A 23805-nucleotide genomic window follows, 5' to 3' on the forward strand; every position below is an offset into this window, starting at 1 on the left:
ACAGCACGCCCCGTTTGTTGCGAGACCCGGAGCTACGGAGTGCCCGTTGCTAGCCGGGTCTCGCGCATGCACTGTGGGCCACCATCGACCCGGTTGCGAACGCTCAGCGCTTGCGACCGGGTCTGAATCAGGGCCTGAGGTTGGTTTTGGGTTGTTTACATTTTTTTCTAATTAAGGGTCATTGGCAGCTTTTTTGTAGGCTGGTGGGCCACTAACACATGCTACCCTTTTGCAGGCTTGTGGGCCACTAACACATGCTACCCTTTTGTAGGCTGGTGGGCCACTAACATATGCTACCCTTTTGTAGGCTGGTGGGCCACTAACATGTTACCCTTTTGTAGGCTGGTGGGCCACTAACACATGCTACCCTTGAAGTGGATGAAGTTGCCCATCACTGATGTAGAGCCTAAGAGCAAAAAATCAGCCTCTTGCGTTCGACATCGACATTGGATCCACCTGTGACCCAGGCCCTGTGTGTTTCTTGCTTTAGCATTAATTCACCATTCCACACCTCAGCCAGCAAGATTGTTCGTGGAGGTTGTCAGAAAAAAAATAAAAATCTGCACTTGAAAATGATACTCGTACATTTTTTTTTTTAAATTTCTAGCATCTCAATGTAAAAGCGTTCCATGGGGTGGGATAATATTGCAGCACAACAAGGCCTACCGTTTAAAAAACTAGGATATGCATGCTGCCTGTCATTGTCTGGTGATCAAAAAGTACTAAAGGTGCACAACTGTGTGCCAGCCATCTGTCAAATACAATATTTTTCCTTGGCACTGGGTGATATGACAATACACAGAATGCCAAAAGTCATGGGATAGTAGTATGTAAAGGTAATGGTAGGTGGCAGCACCATACTGTGACATCTTCAAAATGTCCAGACCTGCGACACTAAATGCAGCGTTCTTTAGCTTCCATGGGATATGGAAGCAGAAGACCCACCAGAGTGCCCCCGTTAACACTACGACACCGGACACAGTGCCTCACCTGGACTCGTGACATCGCTAATTGGACCCTGGAGGACTGGGTTCGGGTGTGGCATAGACCCCAGTTTTCAACACGACACTGTGCAGGCATGGCGGTAGTTCCATAATGGTGTGGGGTGTGTTGGATCCACTGTTTCGCCTGAACACATAATTGACCGGTAACCGCTATGTTGCATTGCTTGATGACCATTTGCAGCCCTTCATGCACTCCCACAACAATGGAATATTCCAGCAGGATATTGTACCATGTCATCAGTCCCAGGTCCTCCAGAATTGGTTCAAAGAGCATTCTGGAGAGTTTCGACAAATGGTGTGGCCATCACGTTCACCCGACATGAACCCAATCGAGCATTTATGAGACGTGGAGAGGTCCATTTGCACCAAAGATCCTGCACCTACAAGTATCAGGGAGCTGTGGGAAGCTATCCAGACGGCATGGTTCAACATCTCTCCAGAGATGTTCCGTCCACTTGTGGAATTGATGCCACATCGAGTTCTGCACTTCTCCAGGCTAAAAGGGGTCCTACATGAAACTAGGCATCTATCCCATAACTTTTGGCACTTCAGTGTAGGTGCTAAGGGGCAACATCATTTGTAGGTGTCCCCCTGTGTACAGGTGTAATAGGGAGCAATGCCCTCCAACCAATATAAAAAAATGTGTATTCTGTAGCACAGGGCAATATTGCGTGGGGATTACTGTGTGTGTGTGTGTGTGTGTGATATATATATATATATATATATATCACATAAAAAACATACAAATAATCAATGCGCATTAACTTAAGAACTATGATAAAATTAAATTTGTCCACAGAGAAGACTGCATAGTGTCCTCCTGTCTGTCAAATGCTAAATACCTATATAACTGGGTGGCTGCTCCCCACTTGCAATATTCCTGATATCTCGCAGGATAGAATTTTTACTAACAGACATAAAACATCTCCACAAGCTCGTAACAAAATGACTAACTCTGTGGGCTGGTTACCACATGGCTCTCTGACAAAGTCGTTGACTAAACGCATCAGGATGTGGTCTTGTGATGTCATACACAGCAGTACAGGATCTTCAAACATCGCGGTTCTGGTACTCTGGAGGTGACTGGCGTGGTTGCAGAGTCCGAGGAGAGCGCGGTGTGAGCTGTTTGCCCGGACTGGTTCAGTTTAGTATTAAGCAAATTGACTTTTTATCATAGTTCTTAAGTTAACTTGTATGTGCTATGGTGCGCCCCTCTTCTATTTATTTTAATATATATATATATATATATATTGGGAATAAGAAAGTATGTGAAGTATAGCAATAAAATATAATAAAAACTTTCATCAAGTATAAAAATCATCAGCTTAAAACTTTTCCTGCCAGCAGTCAGTGAGTCCTGAACTTATCTAATGCTGCATACACACGGTCAGATTTTGTTAAGGATCTGAACGATAAAGATTGTAAAAATCATTCAATCGTTCATATCTTTGACATGTTGGGCATGGATCGACCAATGATGCGCGTTCCCGCATGTCAGATAACGATATCTGACATCGACTGTGTTTGCAGTAAGAGTTGGACAATTATTTTCATTTTAATACTGTCAGAAATCGTTCATCGTTCACAAAAATCGTTCAAATCGTTGATGAAATCGTTAAGCGTTATCGTTCAACGAAATCGATGATCTGACAAATCTGACCGTGTATATGCACCATTAATCTGTCCAAGCGTTAACTGTAAATAGTGTCCGTGGTCTCAATTCCGCTTCTCCAGCCAGCATATATATAGTCCTGCTTCCTGGTTGTGACGTCAGCCCGAAAACACCCCAAACGCGTTTCGCCATTGATGACTTCATCAGTGGGTGTAATGATCATACACCCGCCTCCTCTTTATAGTACTTTCTTGTGTGCTCCAAATGATTCATTTGCTTGGTAACACTGTGTCTATTCTTCAATTTCAAGTAAGTATCTGAGTGTCATCTTTTTTTCTGCATATATTTGCAGTGTGTGGATCCCTATATGACTGGGTCACCAGAGCTTTGATTCATATGTTGCACGAGTGCTGGGCTTTATCGTTTGTACAATGCACGCACGTGCACACACACATTGATTACTTTCTTAAAATCTTTCACGTTCAGCTGTATTCCAATTGGAAGTTTGAAATCCTAGAGGAGATAATGTTATGTATCCCATTGAAAACAGACTGCAGCCAGTGCACGATAAGTTAAGATACAATCAGATTGGCTACTTAATATCTTGTCAGTCAATCAGAAACCACTCAGCCAATCATACACACCCCAAATGGATTACGGTGGCACAAGATGTAAAAAATATTTTAAGGAATAATTATGGCGGTACCAAGTCTAACAAACCGTATGGTCATTTTTCACTGCGCCAGTCGTGCTAATCCGTGATGATAGATCAGTCCTTGATTTAACAGGCATTGTCTCAGGTAACTGCAACAATGAACCTGCTGACATTTTGAGAATGTCTGTGCACCATTACTGTCATGGCCATTCTGGTTCTCTTTCTACCTTCTTGAAGAAGTATTGCAACAGGAGAGAACATATATATTAGATGGTACCGAGAGGGTCTACCTAAAATACCCTGCAACCACGATGCTATCATTTCAAACCTAATCTCTCCAGAATCTGTTAAAAAACTTACTGATTCAGAGACCATTCTTTGGGGTGCAGAGAATTCCTGCTGTGAAAATCTGCCTTCCAGTTTTACACCCTTTCCAATATCTCCAGGCCGTTGGGTTTGAACTTGTATTCCCTCTAATGGAACAGCGCAAATAACACAGCCTCGATAGCCGAGACCATCTTCCCCAAGACTGTCATATAAGAGGGATGACACATCCCTCCAAAAAACCAGTAAAGATTTTAATAGTCTGTCTAATGCGTCTTCTGACAAGAACACCTTCTGCTGTCAGGTGTTGAACTGCAGCCCTAGGAAGACAAACCTCTAACTAGATTGGACGTTTAATAATTGATGAACCATCTATGGGACCTAAGTGTTTGAGCCCTCTCTTGCACGTGGACATGAAGCAAGGCTGGCACCCTGCTTGATCAAGAGCTATCAGATAAGGAATGCTTTTCACACATCTGGATCTTAGAAGAGGAGCCATAAAAGCCATGATCTTCATAAACACTAATGGGACTGTGCCCAGACTAAAAGTTGATTGTACCAAATTATAAGTCCGATAAGGCTTTAATGACCTTAGAACATAGTGATTTGGAACAAGTAATTAAGCATCCTTGATGTTCATAAAGACCATGGAATTATATTTCATACCATTTATGACAGATCTCAAAGATTGTTGAACCTGGGGAGCTCCAGGTTCAACATGGGCTAAATGGATTCATCTAGTGATTGGACCAGGAAGAGATTTAAAGAGAAGTCCTTTACTTCCTGGGAGAATTACTCCAGATGCAGATAATGTATGGGTGGAGACTTTTGATCTATGATATTTCCCTGATCCCAGTTGTCCCTCAATCAGCGTGCTGTTGCTGGAGGTACTGGAGACGCAGTTGGAAAACCGGCACTTCTAAGGGAAGTATTGAGAGGGTTTAAAGTCCATACAGATCTACCTTTCTTGAACCAATAACAATCAGACATTTGCTATCACTATCTGCAATAGGTAAAATAAATGACAGCTAGAATTGGGTTACCAATGCTGGCATTACCAATAAGCAAACCAAGGGCTCCATTTACCAACAATACATATACCTTTAGTGAGTTATCCTTTCAATATTTAACAAACAGCGGTAATCTAAGATTACTGCTGTTTGTTACTGTATTGTTCTAGTCATATTCAGATGGCGATAGTCATACCGTCTTTACTGCGAGCAATGGGGACCCAAGAGCAGCCTTTCAGCAAGGCCGGGTTTAGGGCTGTTTGACCCGTGCGGTCAAAAAGGGGTGCCACCCTATAGCGGCACAGTCCTCCCAACAGTCCTGATTTCAGCGGTACAGTTCTATTTATTGGGCACTGTCCCGCTGTTCCACTCCCGTCCCGAAGTGTCCCGCGGGTGGTCGGGAGGTTGGGGACACACACTGCCACAGCTCTGCTTTGCTAAGCAGAGAGCAGCGGTGCTGGTGAAGCTAAATGGATGCATCCATTCATTGCAGGGAGACGGCTGGGGGCAGCCCAGCATGCAGACGGAGTACTGGGCTCGGCCCCAGCATGACTAAAAAGGAAGGTGTACCATAAGGGTGCGCCACCAAAAATGGGGTCACCTAGGGGTGTGGTCTATGAAAATTAAATCACAGTCCTTTTTGGACGAGCGATAGGTGGTGGCAACCGATAATAGCACAGGGCGTTGCTCCACCTGGCGCCGGCCCTGCCTTCCAGGCACTGCTGGGTGAAAGTGTGATGCGCATGACGCATAAACCCAGCGCTGACAGTGATAGGCTGCCAGCAACAGAGCAGATGCCGCTGTGGAGGGAGATCGTTGCCGGACCTCGCTGTAGAGGTGAATAATGCGGAATATCAGTGGCATATTCCTTAGTATCACTGCGATAATAAACCAAATATGCTGCTGGTAATAAGGTACGTTGATAAATGGAGTATGGAGTTGCCAAAAGCACTGAATGAGTAGCATCATGTAACTTATTCAGTGGTTTTACTTTTCCAGTTGCTCCCGAAACGAGCGCCGACTGGTCAATGAATTAAATGACCTCACATTGCAGGTTTTAGGCTACGTCCAGTTGGGAAGTTCTCTCTCATTATAGTAACACTATAGTTTATTTTATTTTTTTTGTCTCATGTCGCCACATTCAGGAGGCCGTTCCTCTCTTACATCCTAATACTCTCATGGAGAAACAATCACAGGCTTTAATAAGTGTTTTGTGCAAAGTTACCAGGAAGGAGGTTTCAGAGCAATGTCTAAAAATCAGAACACTTCAAATACGCGCCAGGAAGAAAACGCCCCTCTGGATGCCGCCTTAGACCTGGAGGTGAGACGGCAGCAGCTTCAAACACAGGGAGTAAACGCCATACAGAGATACAATGCACCAATCAGCATTAAATATGTATTCGCACCATTCTTCTGGAAATAACGCGAGACACAGGATATATCAGGATTCCCCATGTCGGTGCATGTACTATAATGTTGTGAGCACCATTATCAGCAGATTTTAAAAATAGTGATACAGACAAAAAAAAAACTCTCTCAGCACATGCATTACACAGAGTGTACACACGGAGGCGCTGTTGCTATAGAGATGCACACTCATCAGATATGTGCCGGGCGGTGGCTATAAGAATGGTCCGTTTATGGGCGTGTTATGGGATGCCAGTCTGACGTCTAGCCATTGACTGAGATAGTCCCTTTTAAACAATTTATAGTAATCCATAATCCTATTAGATTATTGCCTTATATTATTTGGGGTGTGCTGTAAAGAGAAGAAAATACCCCCCTCCCCCCCCAAAAAAAAATGCTGACCAGGTCCAGTTAAATCTTCCTTCATGAAGAATAGATATGTACGTACCCCTCCCCAATAATACTTTCTGCAACCAGAATGATGTCACAAACATTTGTTGGGTACGGGATGCTGGCGGTCAGAATCTCGACACTGGCGCCAGCATTCGGACTGGTGTCGGCGTCCCGACAGCTGGGATTTCAACTACCTCCCCACACGCACATATACAGGGGAAGTCATTTCTGTGTACACAATATGTTTCCTGTTGGTAATTGTGTCGTTGTTCATTTTGGATCCTCCAATGATGACGGCTGTAACATGTATTTCTAAAACATACAAGGTCCAGTTCCATATGGCATTATTACCCTTACAGTAACCCTCCACTGCAATCTGTGTACATGTACATCATATATTCTCTTACAAAGTTCTCCAGCTCATCAGCCACAGCCGTCACCTCACGGTGCCCTCCCAAACTTTGCCTGTTGACGGGTACAACTGCACCTCTATTATGTTACAGAACAGCGGCTACCCTGGAAATAATACCTGTCCTACATTCCCCAATCAATAAGCTGCAGTTACATTCTGCTCTGATTGTTTCCACAGTAGCGGAAATCGCTTTCGGCCCTGGAGACAGAAATTGCTGCCTAGAGAGAGCTATTGCGCCTGTCACTCAAGAGGGCAATCAAACTGTCCAACTCCAGGTCACTCCAACCACACTTTAGGAGCGAGCACCCAGCTACTGCATTACATCAGCTAAAGAGAAAAGGCGACATAAAGCTCATCTCCCTGTACGGTTATCACCTCGAAGATCTTTATTTCTGTATATTTAGTTCAGAGGAAGATCAGCTTTTGAGATCTTCTCTGTGCTCAACAAATGTTTGCCTCCACGTTACAAAGTATATATTAGGGGGAATTCAATTAGGTGCAAGTTGGTTCCTGCGAACCACAAATTTCATTTGCATTTCAATTGCAAACTCGCATTGTTCTCGTTTTGGATTACCTTTATGTGAAGGAAAAAAAATACTGGACACACTGCAAAACCCACTGGTACATCTCTCCTAATGTATAATCAGGCACTTGGAGGGGTTTAACTATAATAATTTGGCCAATACATTTTCAGGATAATTTCTCCTAAAAGCTCAATAATGGGTTAAATTATGTGGGACAGGTATGTGGAGGTGTAAATTATGTGGGACAGGTATGTGGAGGTGTAAATGATGTAGGACACGTGTGGAGGTGTAAATGATGGGGGACAGGTATGTGGAGGTGTAAATGATACGGGACAGGTATGTGGAGGTGTAAATGATATGGGACAGGTATGTGGAGGTGTAAATGATGTAGGATAGGTACGTGGAGGTGTAAATGATGTAGGACAGGTATGTGGAGGTGTAAATGATACGGGACAGGTATGTGGAGGTGTAAATGATGTAGGATAGGTACGTGGAGGTGTAAATGATGTAGGACAGGTGTGGAGGTGTAAATGATGTGGGACAGGTATGAGGTGTAAATGAAGTGGGACAGGTATGTGGAGGTGTAAATGATGGGGGACAGGTGTGTGGAGGTGTAAATGATGGGGGACAGGTATGTGGGGGTGTAAATGATGTGGGATAGGTATAATGAAGTGGGACAGGTATGTGGAGGTGTAAATGATGGGGGACAGGTGTGTGGAGGTGTAAATGATGGGGGACAGGTATGTGGGGGTGTAAATGATGTGGGATAGGTATGTGGAGGTGTAATGAAGTGGGACAGGTATGTGAAGGTGTAAATGATGTGGGATAGGTACGTGGAGGTGTAAATGATGTGGGACAGGTGTGTGGAGGTGTAAATGATGGGGGACAGGTACGTGGAGGTTTAATAATGTAGGATAGGTACGTGGAGGGGTAAATGATGTGGGACAGGTATGTGGAGGTGTAATGATGTGGGACAGGTATAGATATTACAGGGTTTTTGAACTTGCAGATAGGAGGTAAAAGCATTTATTGCAACTTTTTACAGAATACACTGCAAACTCACTGTACAGACATTTTCCTGTACCCAAAAATCCTGGAAAGTCTATAAGTTGATGAAAAACACTTATTTGCTATAATTTTTCAACCATTATTAAAAAGTGCAAAAATTGAGACCTTTCACACCATTTAAGAGCCTCCAGTAGTTTCCTTATGGCCACTAACAGCCTTCTATATGGTCCTGATATCTCAGTTGTGATATTTTGGGGGCTCAGGATGGTTACCCCACGTTTTCATGCTCTTCTCCCAGTTCACTTTTTTGCACAAAATTTCGGGCAACATCACTGCTAGTAGCGCAAATTGCACTTTTTTATTGGATTACGCATTTCTCGGGTGCGTACATTCGCGCAAAGTGTTTGAGAATGTGAGTTTGTTTCATGACACTCAAACTGTCACATCATTGAATCCCCCCCATTGTGTTTCCCAGGAGGTTGGAGTATTCTTCAAGCATAACACACAACTGGATATCAGGTCACCTTGTACACATCGCTATCAATATTCCAGCACTTGTGGGCAGCATATTAGTAATTAGATCTCTTTTGACATTAATACTGGTTTCTTTAAGTAACTACTCTTTGGAGGTTTTCTGCCTTGACTTAGAATACGACCATCGTATCAACTTGCACTAGCTGCATGACTAGAACATAGAGAACTGTGACTGGGACAGTCCTAGTATAGATCACGAGTTTACAGTCGGGATATGGGCCAATTATGGGTTTAACGCTACACGGCTTTCACTCCCAATTGCGGACACCAAAAACATTGGACAAAATTGTATGAAACCTGATTATTCAAATTTATTAACATCGAGATTTTTTTTTCTTCCGGCAAAGATGCTGTATTAGTAGACTTTGAGTTTGTATGGTTTTTTTTTTTAATATAGTTTTTTTTTTCTCATTTTTATTAACAAATAGAAAACATACTGTATACAACGGAGCAAACTCCTAACAGCACTAATGTATACACAAGGTAAAAATGATCTCCTTATCCAACATTAGAGAGCCAGCGTTCATATTGGTTCCAAGTGAATACATAGTGTAATACAATTTCATTAGTTGTCCACCACCTTTATTTCTTAGATCAGTACCCATGGACTAGAACACCAGTCCTCAGTGGCATCAGCAAGTTGTATTAATACAGAGTACCATTAATAAGTACACTTCTTTCCTGCCTGGTTTAGTAAAATGTCCGAAAAGCTGCACATTATAACAAATGTTACTTTCTAGACAGAAGGAATTATGTGGCACCTTAATCACTCTGAGTTTCCCCCCTAAACTAATATAACTTGGGAAAAAATAAAATATATCCTTCAATTCTTCATTCTACAACTCAGCAAATATATACTCTCTTGTCCAACACCCTTGGCGCCCCTAAGTCCCTAACCTTGTGTGTCTCGCACCAGGCGAGTGGCGCCAGATGGTCGCGGGCTGCAAAAGAAACAAAAAATGTAAAAAAATAAAAAAAATTAAAAGGAGTATATAACGTAAAAAATATAAACTGGGCAATGTTGTTTTATCTTGGTCCCTCTTTGTCCAACCCTTGTGCTAAAGTCAGTGATAATTACAACACAATTCCATTGGCCCCAACGAGATGACGCTTCCGATGAGATGACAGGTACATCATCAAGTACAAAGGTCCTCGGACCAGTCGTCATGAGTGGTTTCTTCATTTTGGGATAATCCGCTGGAATCTTCGGGGTATCCTCGTGCCGTTGGCTTCTCTGCGTGATAAAGGGCTTTTCCCAGGTTCCCAGGAACGGCCACGCCTGGTGGAGAGCCCAGCGCGCACCACATAAAGGTCCTCGCAGTGGGAATCATGATTTCACTATTGGAATTAGTTTACTTTTCCACTTGATTGTTTAAAAGAACAATAAAAATAAAGGTAAACTGATAATGGCTTCCCCATGGGGAACGCCAGACTTAAAAAAAATAAAATAACTCTACAAAAGTGATTAAAAATAATAGGAAAAAATAAAATAATTAAAAAACAAAACCGGTAGGAATTTTCACGTTTCTTTCCTGTGTGCCATAGATAGGGGCCAGAAAAGCAAGACCTGAATGGAAGTGAACAATGAATGAATTGTGCTGAAATCCCAAGCAAGTCTTGCAAAGCTTTATCGTGTTTCTCGATGAGGTGGGAATAGCGCCTGAAGGATAAGGGCTCGGCACAGGATGTCATGTCTGGTGCCATATTCCCCGGACGCTTCGCTCCCAGCTCAGCCAGTGGGTTAAGCGGTAGTTATGTTGCATAGTGGTCAAAGCTGCCTAGGTACTCCAGCGCGGCTCTGTAGCACAGCTGATACTGGTCCTGCGCAATGAGAAGGAAGGGTCAGGGTAACGTAAAGTCACATATAATATAGTAGTATAGTCTACTAACAGAAGCAGTCATATATAAACTGCAATTCATTGCAAAATTAGATTTAAGCCCTAGCATCCAATCAGAAGTTTGCTTACAATACCTAACTTACACTAGACAGGTAAAAAGCTAATTGCTAATCGGTTGCTGTGGTTCAGCAGACATTTTCCACCTACAGACATGAGGGCATTATACAAATAATACAAAAAAAATGTTCTGTAAGATATTTGGGTCTATTTACTAAGCTTTGGTTGGAGATAAAGTCACAACCAATCAGTTAGGAGCTGGTTGGTTGGTACTTTATCTCCGTTCACTTATCTCCATCCAAAGGCTTAGTAGATAGACCCCATTATTTGCAAGTCACCAGATGGTGAGGGGTCACAAATTCAGTCATTATTCCTGATTTCTATGAAGAAGTTCTGCAGGAACACTGATGATCTGCATGGCGCGCATTTACAGGTCGACACCAAGTTCCTCACCTCTGTCTGTACCATGGCTGGTCGCTGTGTCCTCAGCGTCTTCACTGTCTGGAACATGTCCACCACTCCTTCGTACCTCATGCGTTCCAGCACGATACTGAGCGTGATGAAGACTCCAGTGCGCCCCACGCCAGCACTGCAATACACACAGAGAGTTACCTCCATGTAATGTAACATCATCTATTCACACATATGACAGGTCATCCAAGGAAGCTCTCTGCCTAGACAATGATCTGGTTGGAACTTCTCCTAAGAGCTTATACAGGGATTCCTACTTCGTGGGGTAACTGCCAGAAAGAGGGGCCGACTCTGAGTCACGGGCAGAGGGGCCGACTCTGAGTCACGGGCAGAGGGGCCGACTCTGAGTCACGGGCAGAGGGGCCGACTCTGAGTCACGGGCAGAGGGGCCGACTCTGAGTCACGGGCAGAGGGGCCGACTCTGAGTAAATTGTTAAGAAAACCTGTCATCCAGTGATCCCACCAGAGGCAGCGACCGGTGATCCCACCAGAGGCAGCGGGCCGTGATCCCACCAGAGGCAGCGGCGACTTTATGTAACTGCTACCACAAAGTTCTTTCCTTGTGTACATCTGTGCGGCCGGATGCGCAAGAACTGGACGCCCTAATTTAGTGTCCATACAGGCAGTAATACCTATTGCTGTGTCCTTAGACCCCACCATCAAAACGTGCACCAGCTCTATGGCAGGTGCAGTTTCTCAGCCCGTGTATGGGCACCTATGTGAGCGGTCCAGTGCCTGTGTAAGCAGTCAGTCTCACCTACGCTCCCATAACATGTCCACGTTTGCATGCATTTCTAGCTACATTTTCAATACACTTTTCACCTGAATTAGTAAGTGCGTCGGAGACCACCGGAATGCATGCGCAGTATCAAAAATATCGCTCCACTACATCAGACATCGGCATGAATTAGTAACTGCGACGGAGACCACCGGGAACGCATGCGCAGTATCAAAAATATCGCTCCACTACGTGACTGGTGGCTCACGTGCAGCGGCGGGCTGGGCCGGGGGGCAGGGTGCCATCTGCCCCTCGGGCCGGTACAACTGTGCAGCATTAGGGCTAGCCGGTCCTCTGCCGGGCTGCCTGTCTGGTCGGCTCACATCAGCCGGCTGTGCGTACGCTTACAGGACAGGTGTGCCGGAAGCTTTCCTCTGCGCCGAATAGCGGCACTTCCGGGTGCTAGAAGGAACCGCCGGGGACAGCTGCAGCGGCGGCTGGGCGGCACAAGCGGTAGTCGGACTGGTGGTTGCTACATCCCCTAGTCCGGAGGAGTATCCTCAGTGCCGGTAACGGTGTCTCTCTCTGGGAGGGGGAGGAGGAGTGATTGCTGCCCAACACTGCTGGGACACAGTGTACTCACCTCCCACCTCAGTGCCTCACACGAAAACCCTGCTCACTGCACCTACTGTAGGAGCCTATTTATTCACCCACACTGCCTTTACTTGTTTATATAATTATATATATATATATATATATACATACACACACATACACATAATATATATATACACACATTTAAAATATATATATATATGCATATTTATATATTATGTAAATGTGTATATATATATATATATATAAATATAAGTGTGTGTATATATATATATATATATATGTGTGTGTGTCTATATGCATATACACCTCACACCTGATTGCCTCACAGCTAACCCCCTGCTCACAGTACCTAGGTGCCTATTTATTCACCCACACTACCTGTACCTGTTTATATACAATATGTGTATGTATATCTATCGTGTGTGTAATATATATATATAATATAATGTATGTATATATACTTGTCCCCTCGTGGGCTCACTTTGCTCACCACAGGATTATATTCCCCCTCTATGTCCACGTGGATAGTAGGGAATGACGTTTGACAGTAACTGATGATGTCGGGGTACATATACGGAGGAGGATCTATCCACTACTCTTGTCCCATCTGCCCCCTTTTCTTTCTCCTCCACCCACTTACCTCTCCATCCTTCTGTCAATGTCCCTCCTTTTCCTTTCTTGTCTATTATCCCCTTCTTACCTCCCCCTTTCCCGTCAATCCTATCTCTTCCCTGTCACATCTATTCCCCCACGGTAGAGACTATTTCCCCTTCAGATACTGTACCTGGAAGTGACGTACAGTGAGGGCGGAAGTGCAGTTTCCTGCCCACACAGTCCACTAAAAAAAATTAAGTTGACCCTTCGCAGGCTCGCTACGCTTGCCACATGGTTATTTCCCCCCTCTATGCCCACTTGGATGGTAGGGAATGACGTTGGACACTGGCTGATGACGTCGGGGTCAATCTATGGAAGGAGGTCTAGCTGCTTCCATTCCCCCACTACATATCTGCCCTCATCCCTTACACATTTTCCACCTCCCCCTACAAATCCCCTTCCGCCACCCCACACATGCTCCCTCCTCCCCACTACACTTTTACCCTCCTCCCCACTACTAATCCACCTTCTTCCCCCCCCCTACACCTCCTCTCCCATACACATCTACCCTCCTGCCCCATACACATCTACTCTTCGCGTTCAGCGCCACAAAACTGAACCTAAGGATGGCAGGTCTGTTACTAGGTGACTTATTTATCACAATCTGCATTTTTAATGTAGATGTGATAAATATTTTACGCCCAAATTCGCATGTTAATTAATATTTTTATGCAGATTTACAAAAATCTTCTTGCCAGGAGATGGGTTCCGTTAAGAGCCTGCCCTGGGGTTGGGCTGGAAGCAGTGTGATAGCGTAACACGATCACACTGCTTTCTGGTTTGGATCCTCGGCACACACTGTGCATGTGCGGCTCTCATGGGCCAACAGAGACGGATCCGGAGTACCACTCTCCAGAAGGAATAGTAGTCCATAGACTACTATAGAGTAATGCCATCTGGACATGGCGTTACCCTATCAGGGGCAAGCGCCACAATGTGCTGGTAGAAAAGTAGGGGCCACTTGCTTGTGTTTGCCCCCCAGGCTAAAAGTTGTCAGCCAGCCCCTGCTCACGTGTGTGGTCATGTGACTGGTGACTCTCCTGTGTGGTCATGTGACTGGTGACTCTCCTGTGTGGTCATGTGACTGGTGACTCTCCTGTGTGGTCATGTGACTGGTGACTCTCCTGTGTGGTCATGTGACTGGTGACTCTCCTGTGTGGTCATGTGACTGGTGATTCCAGTACAGCGAGGATAAAGAGATGCTGGAACAACAGATGACCCTGGTGATACTCTGGGTCTCTCATTCACATTACATTAGATGGATAACCCCAGAATCCGCGAACTCCGCACCTGCAGTGAACAGTTATCGGTCCGTCCTGCCCGAACTGTTCCTTCGTTTTGTGCACCTGCCCGATGAAGTCGATGAAGCCCTCTCCTGTTTTTGGCACTCCTTGCTCAGGCCAGTCCGTGAATTGGAACTGTCTGATTGTCCGAGACTGTCCGTCCTGTGGAGCAGAAAGAGTCATGGAAGCAGCCAAGGCAGGACAGGGACACACAGATAGAGGGGAGGAGTCACACACCAGGGAGGAGTCACACCCAGACGGAGCAGAGAGAAGAGTCAGCGAGACCATAGAGAGAATGTGACAGTAGAGAATGTAGGTCTGTGTGTTAGTAACCTGGGAATAACACGTATGCGCACACTCACCCGTGCATCTGTCACTTTGAACTCACGCAGGATGTATTGAGGCATGTTATACTCTGCCATGGGGTCCACCACAAAGTACTGGTACCGTGCCGAGCGTTCCGCTGGCCAGTACTGGTGACATTTCTCCTATAAGAGTAACGTACAGGATTATTGGTGCAGAACATCATTGCGGCCTGATACACTACAGGAACCTAGAAATACCAGAATCATCTTGTGGCTAATGCAGAGCTCTGCTGTTCATACATAGCAAAAGCTCAGCACTGCAGGATCCATAGCTCGTCCTTACCCGGCCCATCTCTCGCAGCTTGGTCAGCATCACCACAATGGTAGAATTATGTTCCCACAACATGCGCCAGAAATCCTCAGTGGTCTCTGCCAGGGGTCCCTGAGTGGCAATGTACCCTTTCTGCTGCCTGGAAAACAATGGCCCAAGAAGAGGAGATGAGAACAAGGGGATCCATGTGCCCACCAGACTGTGATGAATATGCCGTATGCATTAATTTCAGATCAGAGGAAGATTGCCATGCTATGTGCCTGTGCGATTGTCTGCCCCCCCCCCCCCCCCTCTGATTATCATGCCCTCTCTCTTAGAATGTTACCTGTAGCCATCAATAAAGCTTGCGTTGATGTAGTCTGATCCCTCAACACCACGGATAGGCTGAAGACACACGCGGCTCAGTTCGTACGGCATTATGTTTACCAGCCGGTTCTTGAACTTGTTGCATGGTAGGTTGGCACTGATGAATCGTGAGGTGTGAGCTTTGGAGTTGGCCAAAAGCTAAATCATTACAGAAAAGAAAAATGAAGTTAACAATTAGTTAAAGAGGAGAAAAGGGTATTACATCATATATTTTCAAGCTACGTTGGCCTGCAGCCCCTTAGACCCTTACATGAATAAATAAAAAACAACAAAAAGCACCTATTTCTGTTACAGGAACAGTGCTTTCCTTTGCAAGTCTGCCTGTGGGTTATTATAGGGTAAAAACACAGTATGTTACTACTACACTTCAAAAATTGCACTGAGATCACTGGCCACATCCTCCCTGTTACCTAGGAGACTGCAAATCATTCACTAAGGCTCAGGATTCTGCATTGGCCAAGAGTGAGCGCCTACCTTAAACTCTAGCTCCATGGAGGTGACGCTCTCTCCCGGAGGAACCTGAGACAGTTTCTGGATATGTGCGAACAGGCTGCGCGCTGGCACTTCTGTGTTACCGCACAGCACGGCTTCTAATAACGCCTCATGGATGAAGATGTACTGGTCCTCTGTCTGCACCATGTAATTCCGCTGTGAGCGCATGCAGGTCACATGACCATAGATATCCACCGTCTTCTCCAGCTTTATTCTCTCCAGCATGGCGTCGATCACTATAAAACATCCCGTCCTGCCCACACCAGCGCTGCCAAGAGAGGGCGACACTATCAGTACACGCACACATTGCTGACCATTTTAAATGGGGCAACACATTGAAAACATAATGGGGCAGATGTATGAAGCTCTGGAAAGTGATAAAGTGCATAGTGATAAACGACCAACCAATCAGCTCACAACTGTCATGTTACAGGCTGTGTTTGAAAAATGACAGGTGGGAGCGGATTGGTTGGTCATTTATCACTCTGCACTTTATCACTTTCCACAGCTTCATACATCTGCCCCAATGTGCTATAGGCAGCTAACCATAGAGCCTAAGTATAAAAACTTTCTAGAGAAAAAAATGGGCTAATAATCCATAAGCTGCATTTAACCCTTTGGCTGCTGATGAATCGCACTCCTGTGCTGAGCCCATTCCAACATCAATATCACTAATTATGTTTTTTTAAACATACTTTGCATTTTCTGAAATGACCATTAGTCTATTCGCTCCGTCTAACACGGCACAAAGTCTAACCAAAAAGACTAAAAAACATATTTTGCTTTCTTTTAAATTGAAATGGCAAGAATATAAATCATTAGCAAATTGGTATAGAAATATCTTTTTTTATATAAACCCCAAAGAAATACTTTGTGGTTCATGCTTCGGCATGCTTTCCAAAACCGTTTAACAAGCAGGATTCCATGCGGAGGTTTTCATAATAAGTTCTGCGCTTCAATGTTACTAAATAAGTTCTGTGCTTCAATGTTACTTGTTTTCACCACCTTACACTGTGTAGAAATAATATGATAGACGCACAAGGGCTGACATTGTTTTAAACTAGAACACCTAGCGCATAAAGGTCTTGATTCAGAGGTGGACGCAGAGGCGGCCTCGGCTGCAGACGCGCCTGTGTCAGTATGCTAAAGCCGCTACAGAGCCCTTTCCTTGCGTACAAGCCTGCGTCACAATAGCCAAGGACTGAGACACCCATTCGCTGTGTCTTAAGACGCTGCATTTCCGTCCAGCACTTCTTTAGACGCGCCATTGGTCAGCATCAGTCGCTCTATCCATATGGTAGGTGCGATTTCCCCATCAAAAACACGGCCTCCTGTGTGAGCGGCTGTGCATCCGTGTACACAACCATTGTCACATCAACGCCAGCGACGCTCCCATAAGACGCTACCTTTGCATGCACCGTTTGGGTGAGTAGAAACAGCACTTTATATATACTATTAGCTCAGTAATATATGGCAGCAGAGATCGGATTGGTTCTGTCTCTCTATCCAATGAGCTCTATGATGTGGCAGATGCAGCAATATAGTCTCATCGAGCTCTTTTGTTCATGTCGGGCTCCTATACTGTATAATACATTTTCAGTGGGCACATGACAATAGTTACTACGTCGACGTTAATGATGTTGAGTCGAAAAAAATAATCTTAAATATTATGTCAACGGAGAATGCTGACGCATTTATTTAAAGTATTTTTACTGTGTCGGCATTATAACTGTAGACAGCATGCTTTAAAATACATTCCACTACATCGGTATTGTACCGCTGACATTTTAACTGTCAACATTTCCCATATATCCGGACAATAGCTGTGTGTGTGTTGCAGAGTGAAATGAATGAGGACTGTGTCTCCTGCTCATGGAGAGGTATTCATACCGTTCCTCTTACCTGCAATGTACAACCATCGGCCCCGCGTCTGAGGGGTTACAGGCCTTCACCCTGCGCAGGAAGGCCAGGATAGGCGTGGGGTACTCTGGGACGCCATGGTCTGGCCATGCCATGAACTGGAACTGTCGGATTTCGCGCTTTTCACTGGATCCGTTCTGTAGGGAAAGGAGGTCGTCACACGTTTTAGGCACATATGAACATGAAAGCATTTCTTAGTGCCCCAAAGTATATGCCTGGTTAGCCTATATGGTATATACAGTGCTGGTTATAATGAGCTTATTCCAAGATATAATGATACATTTAATTTAAGGATTTTCCTATGCAAAACTCCGATAGTACTCTCATTTGTGAGCTTTGCAACATTCAGCCTTTTTATTGCGCTTTAAAAATAAAAACAAGAGATATGGTAAGAACTTACCTTTGTTATCTCTGTTTCTACGAAGTCCATAGGGTCCACGGGGTTGACCTTGGGGTATAGCTGGATCTGGATCCACGGGCACCACGCAGTTAAAGCTTTGCTGCTCCCAGGATGCACTTGGGTCCGTCCTCCTCTATACCCCGCCCCGGCCACAGGCACCTCAGTTGGTAAGCAGCTAAGGCCGGAGGAGGAGACTAAACAGAGAGAAGGAAGACTGGAACACACAAGAAACCATACTCACAGAAATGGGAGACGGAAAACCGGTGACCAGCCACACAGCCCATTTGAAGCCAGGTGCGTCAGGGCGGGCGCCCTGTGGACCCTATGGACTTCGTAGAAACAGAGATAACAAAGGTAAGTTCTTACCATATCTCTTGTTTTCTACTTCAGGGTCCATAGGGGGTCCACAGGGTTGACCTTGGGGATGTCCCAAAGCAGTTCAACTAAGGGCGGGGACGCTCCTGTGCTGAAAGGAGTACCCGGCGCCCAAAGGATGCATCCTGAGAGGCGAAGGTGTCAAACGCATAAAACCTCAAAAACGTCTGAATTGAAGACCAAGTAGCCGCCTTACACAGCTGAACAGCGGAGGCGCCACGTCTAGCAGCCCAAGAGGGACCCACAGAACGAGTGGAATGAGCCTTAACAGAGGCTGGCACAGGTAAACCCTCCTGCGCATAAGCCTCACAAATAACTGAACGAAGCCAACGGGCTATCGTTTGCTTGTTGGCAGGCCAACCCCTCTTGTGAAAACCAAAGAGGACAAACAAAGAATCCGACTTCCTAACCGAAGCAGTCCGGTCCACATAGATTCTAAGTGCCCGGACCACATCCAAGGAAGCCTCACCAGCCGAAAGATCAGGTGACTGAAAAGCTGGCACAACAAGTTCCTGATTAATGTGGAACTTTGAAACCACTTTGGGCAAAAACTCAGGACGCGTGCGGAGCACTGCCCTGTCCTGGTGAAAAATCAGAAAAGGAGGGCGACAGGAAAGCGCCCCCAATTCTGAAACCCTCCTGGCCGAAGCAATTGCCAGGAGAAAAATGGTCTTAAACGTCAGCCACTTGAGCTCCACCGACTCAAGCGGCTCAAAAGGAGGACCCTGCAAGACCCTCAGTACCACCGTCAAGTCCCACGGAGCCACCGGAGGCACGAAGGGAGGCTGGATCCTGAGAACACCTTGGAAAAAGGTGTAAACATCTGGCAGTGTAGCAATCCGTCGCTGAAACCACACGGACAAAGCAGACACATGAACCTTCAGAGAGGCCAGGCGTAAGCCGAGGTCCAAACCCGATTGAAGAAATTCCAAGATTCTGGAAACCCGGAACACCTGCGGATCATAGTTTCTGGATTCACACCACTGAAAATAAGTGCGCCACACCCTGTGGTAAATCCGCGCGGAGGCAGGCTTGCGTGCCCTAAGCATGGTACCAATCACTGAACTGGAGAAACCCCTAGACCTCAAGACGGCTGTCTCAAGAGCCACGCCGTCAAAGACAGCCGACCCAGATCCGGGTAAAGGCAGGGCCCCTGAGACAACAGGTCCCGACGCTGAGGAAGAAGGTACGGAGCGTCGATGGAGAGGCACCTCAGATCGGAGTACCAAGGACGTCTGGGCCACGCCGGAGCCACCAGCACGAGCGTGCCGCCGTCCTGCTTGAATTTCCGCAGAACCCGAGGAAGTAAGGATATCGGAGGAAACAGATACGCCAGGTGAAACGTCCATTTCACCGACAGAGCGTCTACCAGACAGGCGCCTGCGTCTCTTGTCCTTGACCCGTAAACGGGCAACTTGTGATTGTGACGGGAGGCCATCAAGTCCAGCTCCGGCAGCCCCCACCTGTCCACGAGTAGCTGAAACACCTCTGGGTGAAGCGACCATTCCCCGGGATGCACATCGTGACGGCTGAGGAAGTCCGCCTCCCAATTGAGGACTCCGGGAATGAAGACTGCCGAGATCGCTGGAACGTGACACTCCGCCCAAGCAAGAATGCGAGACACCTCCGACATTGCTGCCCGACTGCGAGTTCCCCCTTGGTGGTTGATGTACGCCACCGTGGTGGCGTTGTCGGACTGCACCTGAACCGCCCTTCCGTGAAGAGCGGGGCCGGACGACTGCAGGGCCCTGTACACAGCCCGCAGTTCCAAGATGTTGATGGGGAGAAGTGCTTCTTCCGCGGACCAACGACCCTGAAGCGATAATGAGCCGGTCACTGCCCCCCAACCCCGAAGACTGGCATCCGTCGTGAGCAGGACCCAGTCCGGGATCCAAAAGGGGCGCCCCTCGACCAGATGCACCGTCTGAAGCCACCAAGCCAAAGACTGCCGAACCTCCGCGGACAACACCAGCATCTGAGAGCGGATCCGGTGAGGTAACCCGTTCCATTCCGATAGAATCAGCCCCTGCAGGGGCCGGCAAATTCCACCATGTCGAATGTCGACACCATGGACCCCAGAACTCTCATAGCTGAATGGACCGACAGGCGGCAACTGCTCAGGCAACTGTGTATCCGCAGCTGCAGGGAGACCTTCTCTGGAGTCAGGAAAATCCGCTGCTGACGAGAATCCAGCAGGGCTCCCAAATGAACCATCCGCTGTGATGGAATCAGGGAGGACTTCTTCCAGTTTATCAACCACCCGTGTGCTTGAAGACAAGCAATGGTCAGGTGGAGATGTCGAAGAAGCACCTCCGGGGAGCTCGCCAGCAGCAGAAGATCGTCCAGGTACGGCAACAGACGTAGACCCTGACCCCGAAGGTGGGCAGCCATAACCGCCATCACCTTGGTGAACACCCTCGGAGCCGTGGAAAGGCCAAAAGGCAACGCCCGAAATTGGTAGTGATGGTTCAGGATAGCAAACCTCAGATACCGCTGATGTGCCGGTGCTATGGGCACATGGAGATAGGCGTCCTGGATATCGAGGGAGACCATATAATCCCCGGGTTCCATCGCCAGAATGATGGAACGTAACGTTTCCATCCTGAACCTGGGAACTCTGAGGTATCTGTACAGAGACTTCAAATTCAGGATAGGGCGATGAGAACCATTGGGTTTCTGTACCAGAAACAGAGTAGAATAGTACCCCGTCCCGCGCTGAGACTGCGGAACGGGAACAATGACCCCTGCTTGTAGCAAGGATTCTATAGCTACCTGAATCTGACCAGCTTTGGTCTTGTCCAGAGAAGGACTCGTACAAAAAAACTGGTGGGGCGGCCTGAACCGAAAAGACAGGGCGTACCCCTGAGAGACTACTTCTCGAACCCAGGCATCCGTGGTGGTATTGTGCTCCGATAATTGATCAGACAGGGGGAACACAGTTGAGGTCACCTTGGCCTTTTTAAAATTAGGAAACTTCGACCTAGGAGCCGGCGCATCATCCTCAACATGTAGGATAGCCCGCACCGCCCTAACTAAGGCTGGAACATTAATGGAGGACTTAGCTTCCACCTCCTGCCCCATGACATCAGAGTCAGAGTCCTCATGGATTTCTCCATCATCTGAGGACACTTCCGAGTCCGACAACTGCGCAGCTAGTGAACTCACAACCGGACGTTTAGACACCCTTGGTGGCACATCACCTTGCAACATAGACTGAAACGCCGAGGATGAAGCCGCCAGACTCTGTACGGAGCTGGATAGAACATCCACCCAAGGCGGAGGAGCCGTCGGAGCAACACTCTGCAAAGGCACTACAGACTGACACGTCCCTGGGGAAGACTGCACATACACAGGCAGTCCCGAGTAAGGACCCACAGTCTGGGCCCCGGGGGAAGACCGCAACAATTGTGGAACCCTCGGGGAATGGGGGATGGTGGGCTGCGGTAACGCCCTAGAAGGGACCGCTGATGGGACCGATAACCGGTCCGCAATAGACGCCAGCACCTGTGAAAACATCGCCCAAGGAGGGTCCTGTGATACAGGGGGGTTGGAGGGGCCCGGTACCAGCTGGCACCGCCCGCACAGACCATCCTGAGATAAGTCCTCCCCATCAACTCCAGCAGCACAGCGTCTGCAGGAAAATAGCACAGGAGCCACAGAGCGCTCAGTCTCCTCATCCGACATGATACCGTAAATACACAAGAAATAGGTATCACCAGAGGAATTACGGTTTTAACACCCGCGCACTCACCAGTATGCGAAACAACAGCCCAGATATGGTACTGTGTAGCACACAACAGTATGTGACTGACCCCACAAATACGTGTTTTATATATGTGAGGGTCTCAGAAAAACGCCCTTCCCCCACACACCTGCCGGGCCGTAGGAGAAGGAAAGGGATAGTTATAAGCTGACAGTAAGGAGAATAAGTCACAGACAGGCAGCACTAGCAATAGTCACATACAATGCAGAAAAGTTAGTACTCACTGCACCTTCCGCTACAATCAACCGCCCAGATTCAGTGTCTGGGAGGGCTATAGCGCTGTGTACACTGTCCTTTAGCAGGGGAGAGGTACACAGGGGGACCGGTCCACTTGATACCGCCTGGGAGTCTGCGATGTGCCAGTAAAGATGGCCGCCGGAGACCTCAGAGGAGGAGTGGCCGAGAGATAAGAGCAGCTCAGCGACGCCAGACTCCTAGTTGAAAGGCGCGCTGAGCTGAGGGGAGGAGCCGCTAGACAGGGAAGGCTGCCTCCCCTGGCTAGCAATTAACCCCCGGGTTGCCGGTCCCGCTACCAGCCTGATACCCTGGTGGTCTAGCGGACACGCGGGGTATTCCTCAATTGAGGGGGAGCCCGCCGCCGCCGCTAGCGCCTCCGGTCTGTCCCCAGAGACCGGAGGCTCCTGACTGCATTGAAGTATCCGCGGGCCGCCGCACGCGGCGACCCGCGGCTTACCTGATCCCCGTCGCGTCCGGCAGCAGTCAAGGGAGTCCCCAGAGCCCGGCTAGTACAGGCTCTGGGGTCCCGCCGCGATCCCCAGAGCTGTACTGGCATCGCGGCGCCAGCGGGGAGAAGGAGCGGCAGCGTGGACGTCCTAAAGGACAGTCTGATGCTGCCGCTCTAAAAGTGTAAAAAAAGAAGAAAAAAATAAAAAATTTCTCTTTTAAAATAAAGCTTAGGGGCTGCTCCTGCAGCCCCACTGCGACAGGGTGACCCGACTCCGGCCGGGCACCAACTAAAACTGAGGTGCCTGTGGCCGGGGCGGGGTATAGAGGAGGACGGACCCAAGTGCATCCTGGGAGCAGCAAAGCTTTAACTGCGTGGTGCCCGTGGATCCAGATCCAGCTATACCCCAAGGTCAACCCTGTGGACCCCCTATGGACCCTGAAGTAGAAATTGATCAATTTAGCTTATTCATAGGCAACCTGATACACTTCAGGGCCTCTAATCTTTAAAAGGGCTGCACATTATGCTGGTACACTGTAGACGATTTCTCTGATCATATGAGAAATTAGGCAGACTTATCGTCCGGATTGTCGAGTGTGTATGCACTATGCGCGCCCGATGGAGCGACCTGGCTGCCGGTGAATGG

At 47.3% G+C, this 23805-nt stretch overlaps 1 protein-coding gene across 17 annotated transcripts in view; it reads right to left on the bottom strand.

Annotated features, from left to right (window-relative positions):
• Nucleotides 1-9169: 9169 nt before the first annotated feature.
• The window catches only part of LOC148478344 (receptor-type tyrosine-protein phosphatase F-like), a 944179-nt gene continuing 929543 nt past the window's right edge, over nt 9170-23805 (bottom strand). For all 17 annotated transcript variants that reach the window (XM_088455649.1, XM_088455645.1, XM_088455652.1 and 14 more), the window contains 8 exons: nt 17919-18073; nt 15999-16284; nt 15484-15662; nt 15171-15297; nt 14885-15010; nt 14530-14684; nt 11232-11367; nt 9170-10704 (listed from right to left, as the gene is read on the bottom strand). In XM_088455649.1, coding sequence (XP_088311775.1) covers nt 10636-10704; nt 11232-11367; nt 14530-14684; nt 14885-15010; nt 15171-15297; nt 15484-15662; nt 15999-16284; nt 17919-18073 — 1233 coding nt within the window. In that variant the 3' untranslated portion in view covers nt 9170-10635. The remainder of the gene's footprint in view (nt 10705-11231; nt 11368-14529; nt 14685-14884; nt 15011-15170; nt 15298-15483; nt 15663-15998; nt 16285-17918; nt 18074-23805) is intronic.

This window comes from Taudactylus pleione, unplaced genomic scaffold (assembly GCF_031769625.1).
Source record: "Taudactylus pleione unplaced genomic scaffold, aTauple2 ptg000662l, whole genome shotgun sequence".
Classification (NCBI taxonomy): domain Eukaryota; kingdom Metazoa; phylum Chordata; class Amphibia; order Anura; family Myobatrachidae; genus Taudactylus; species Taudactylus pleione.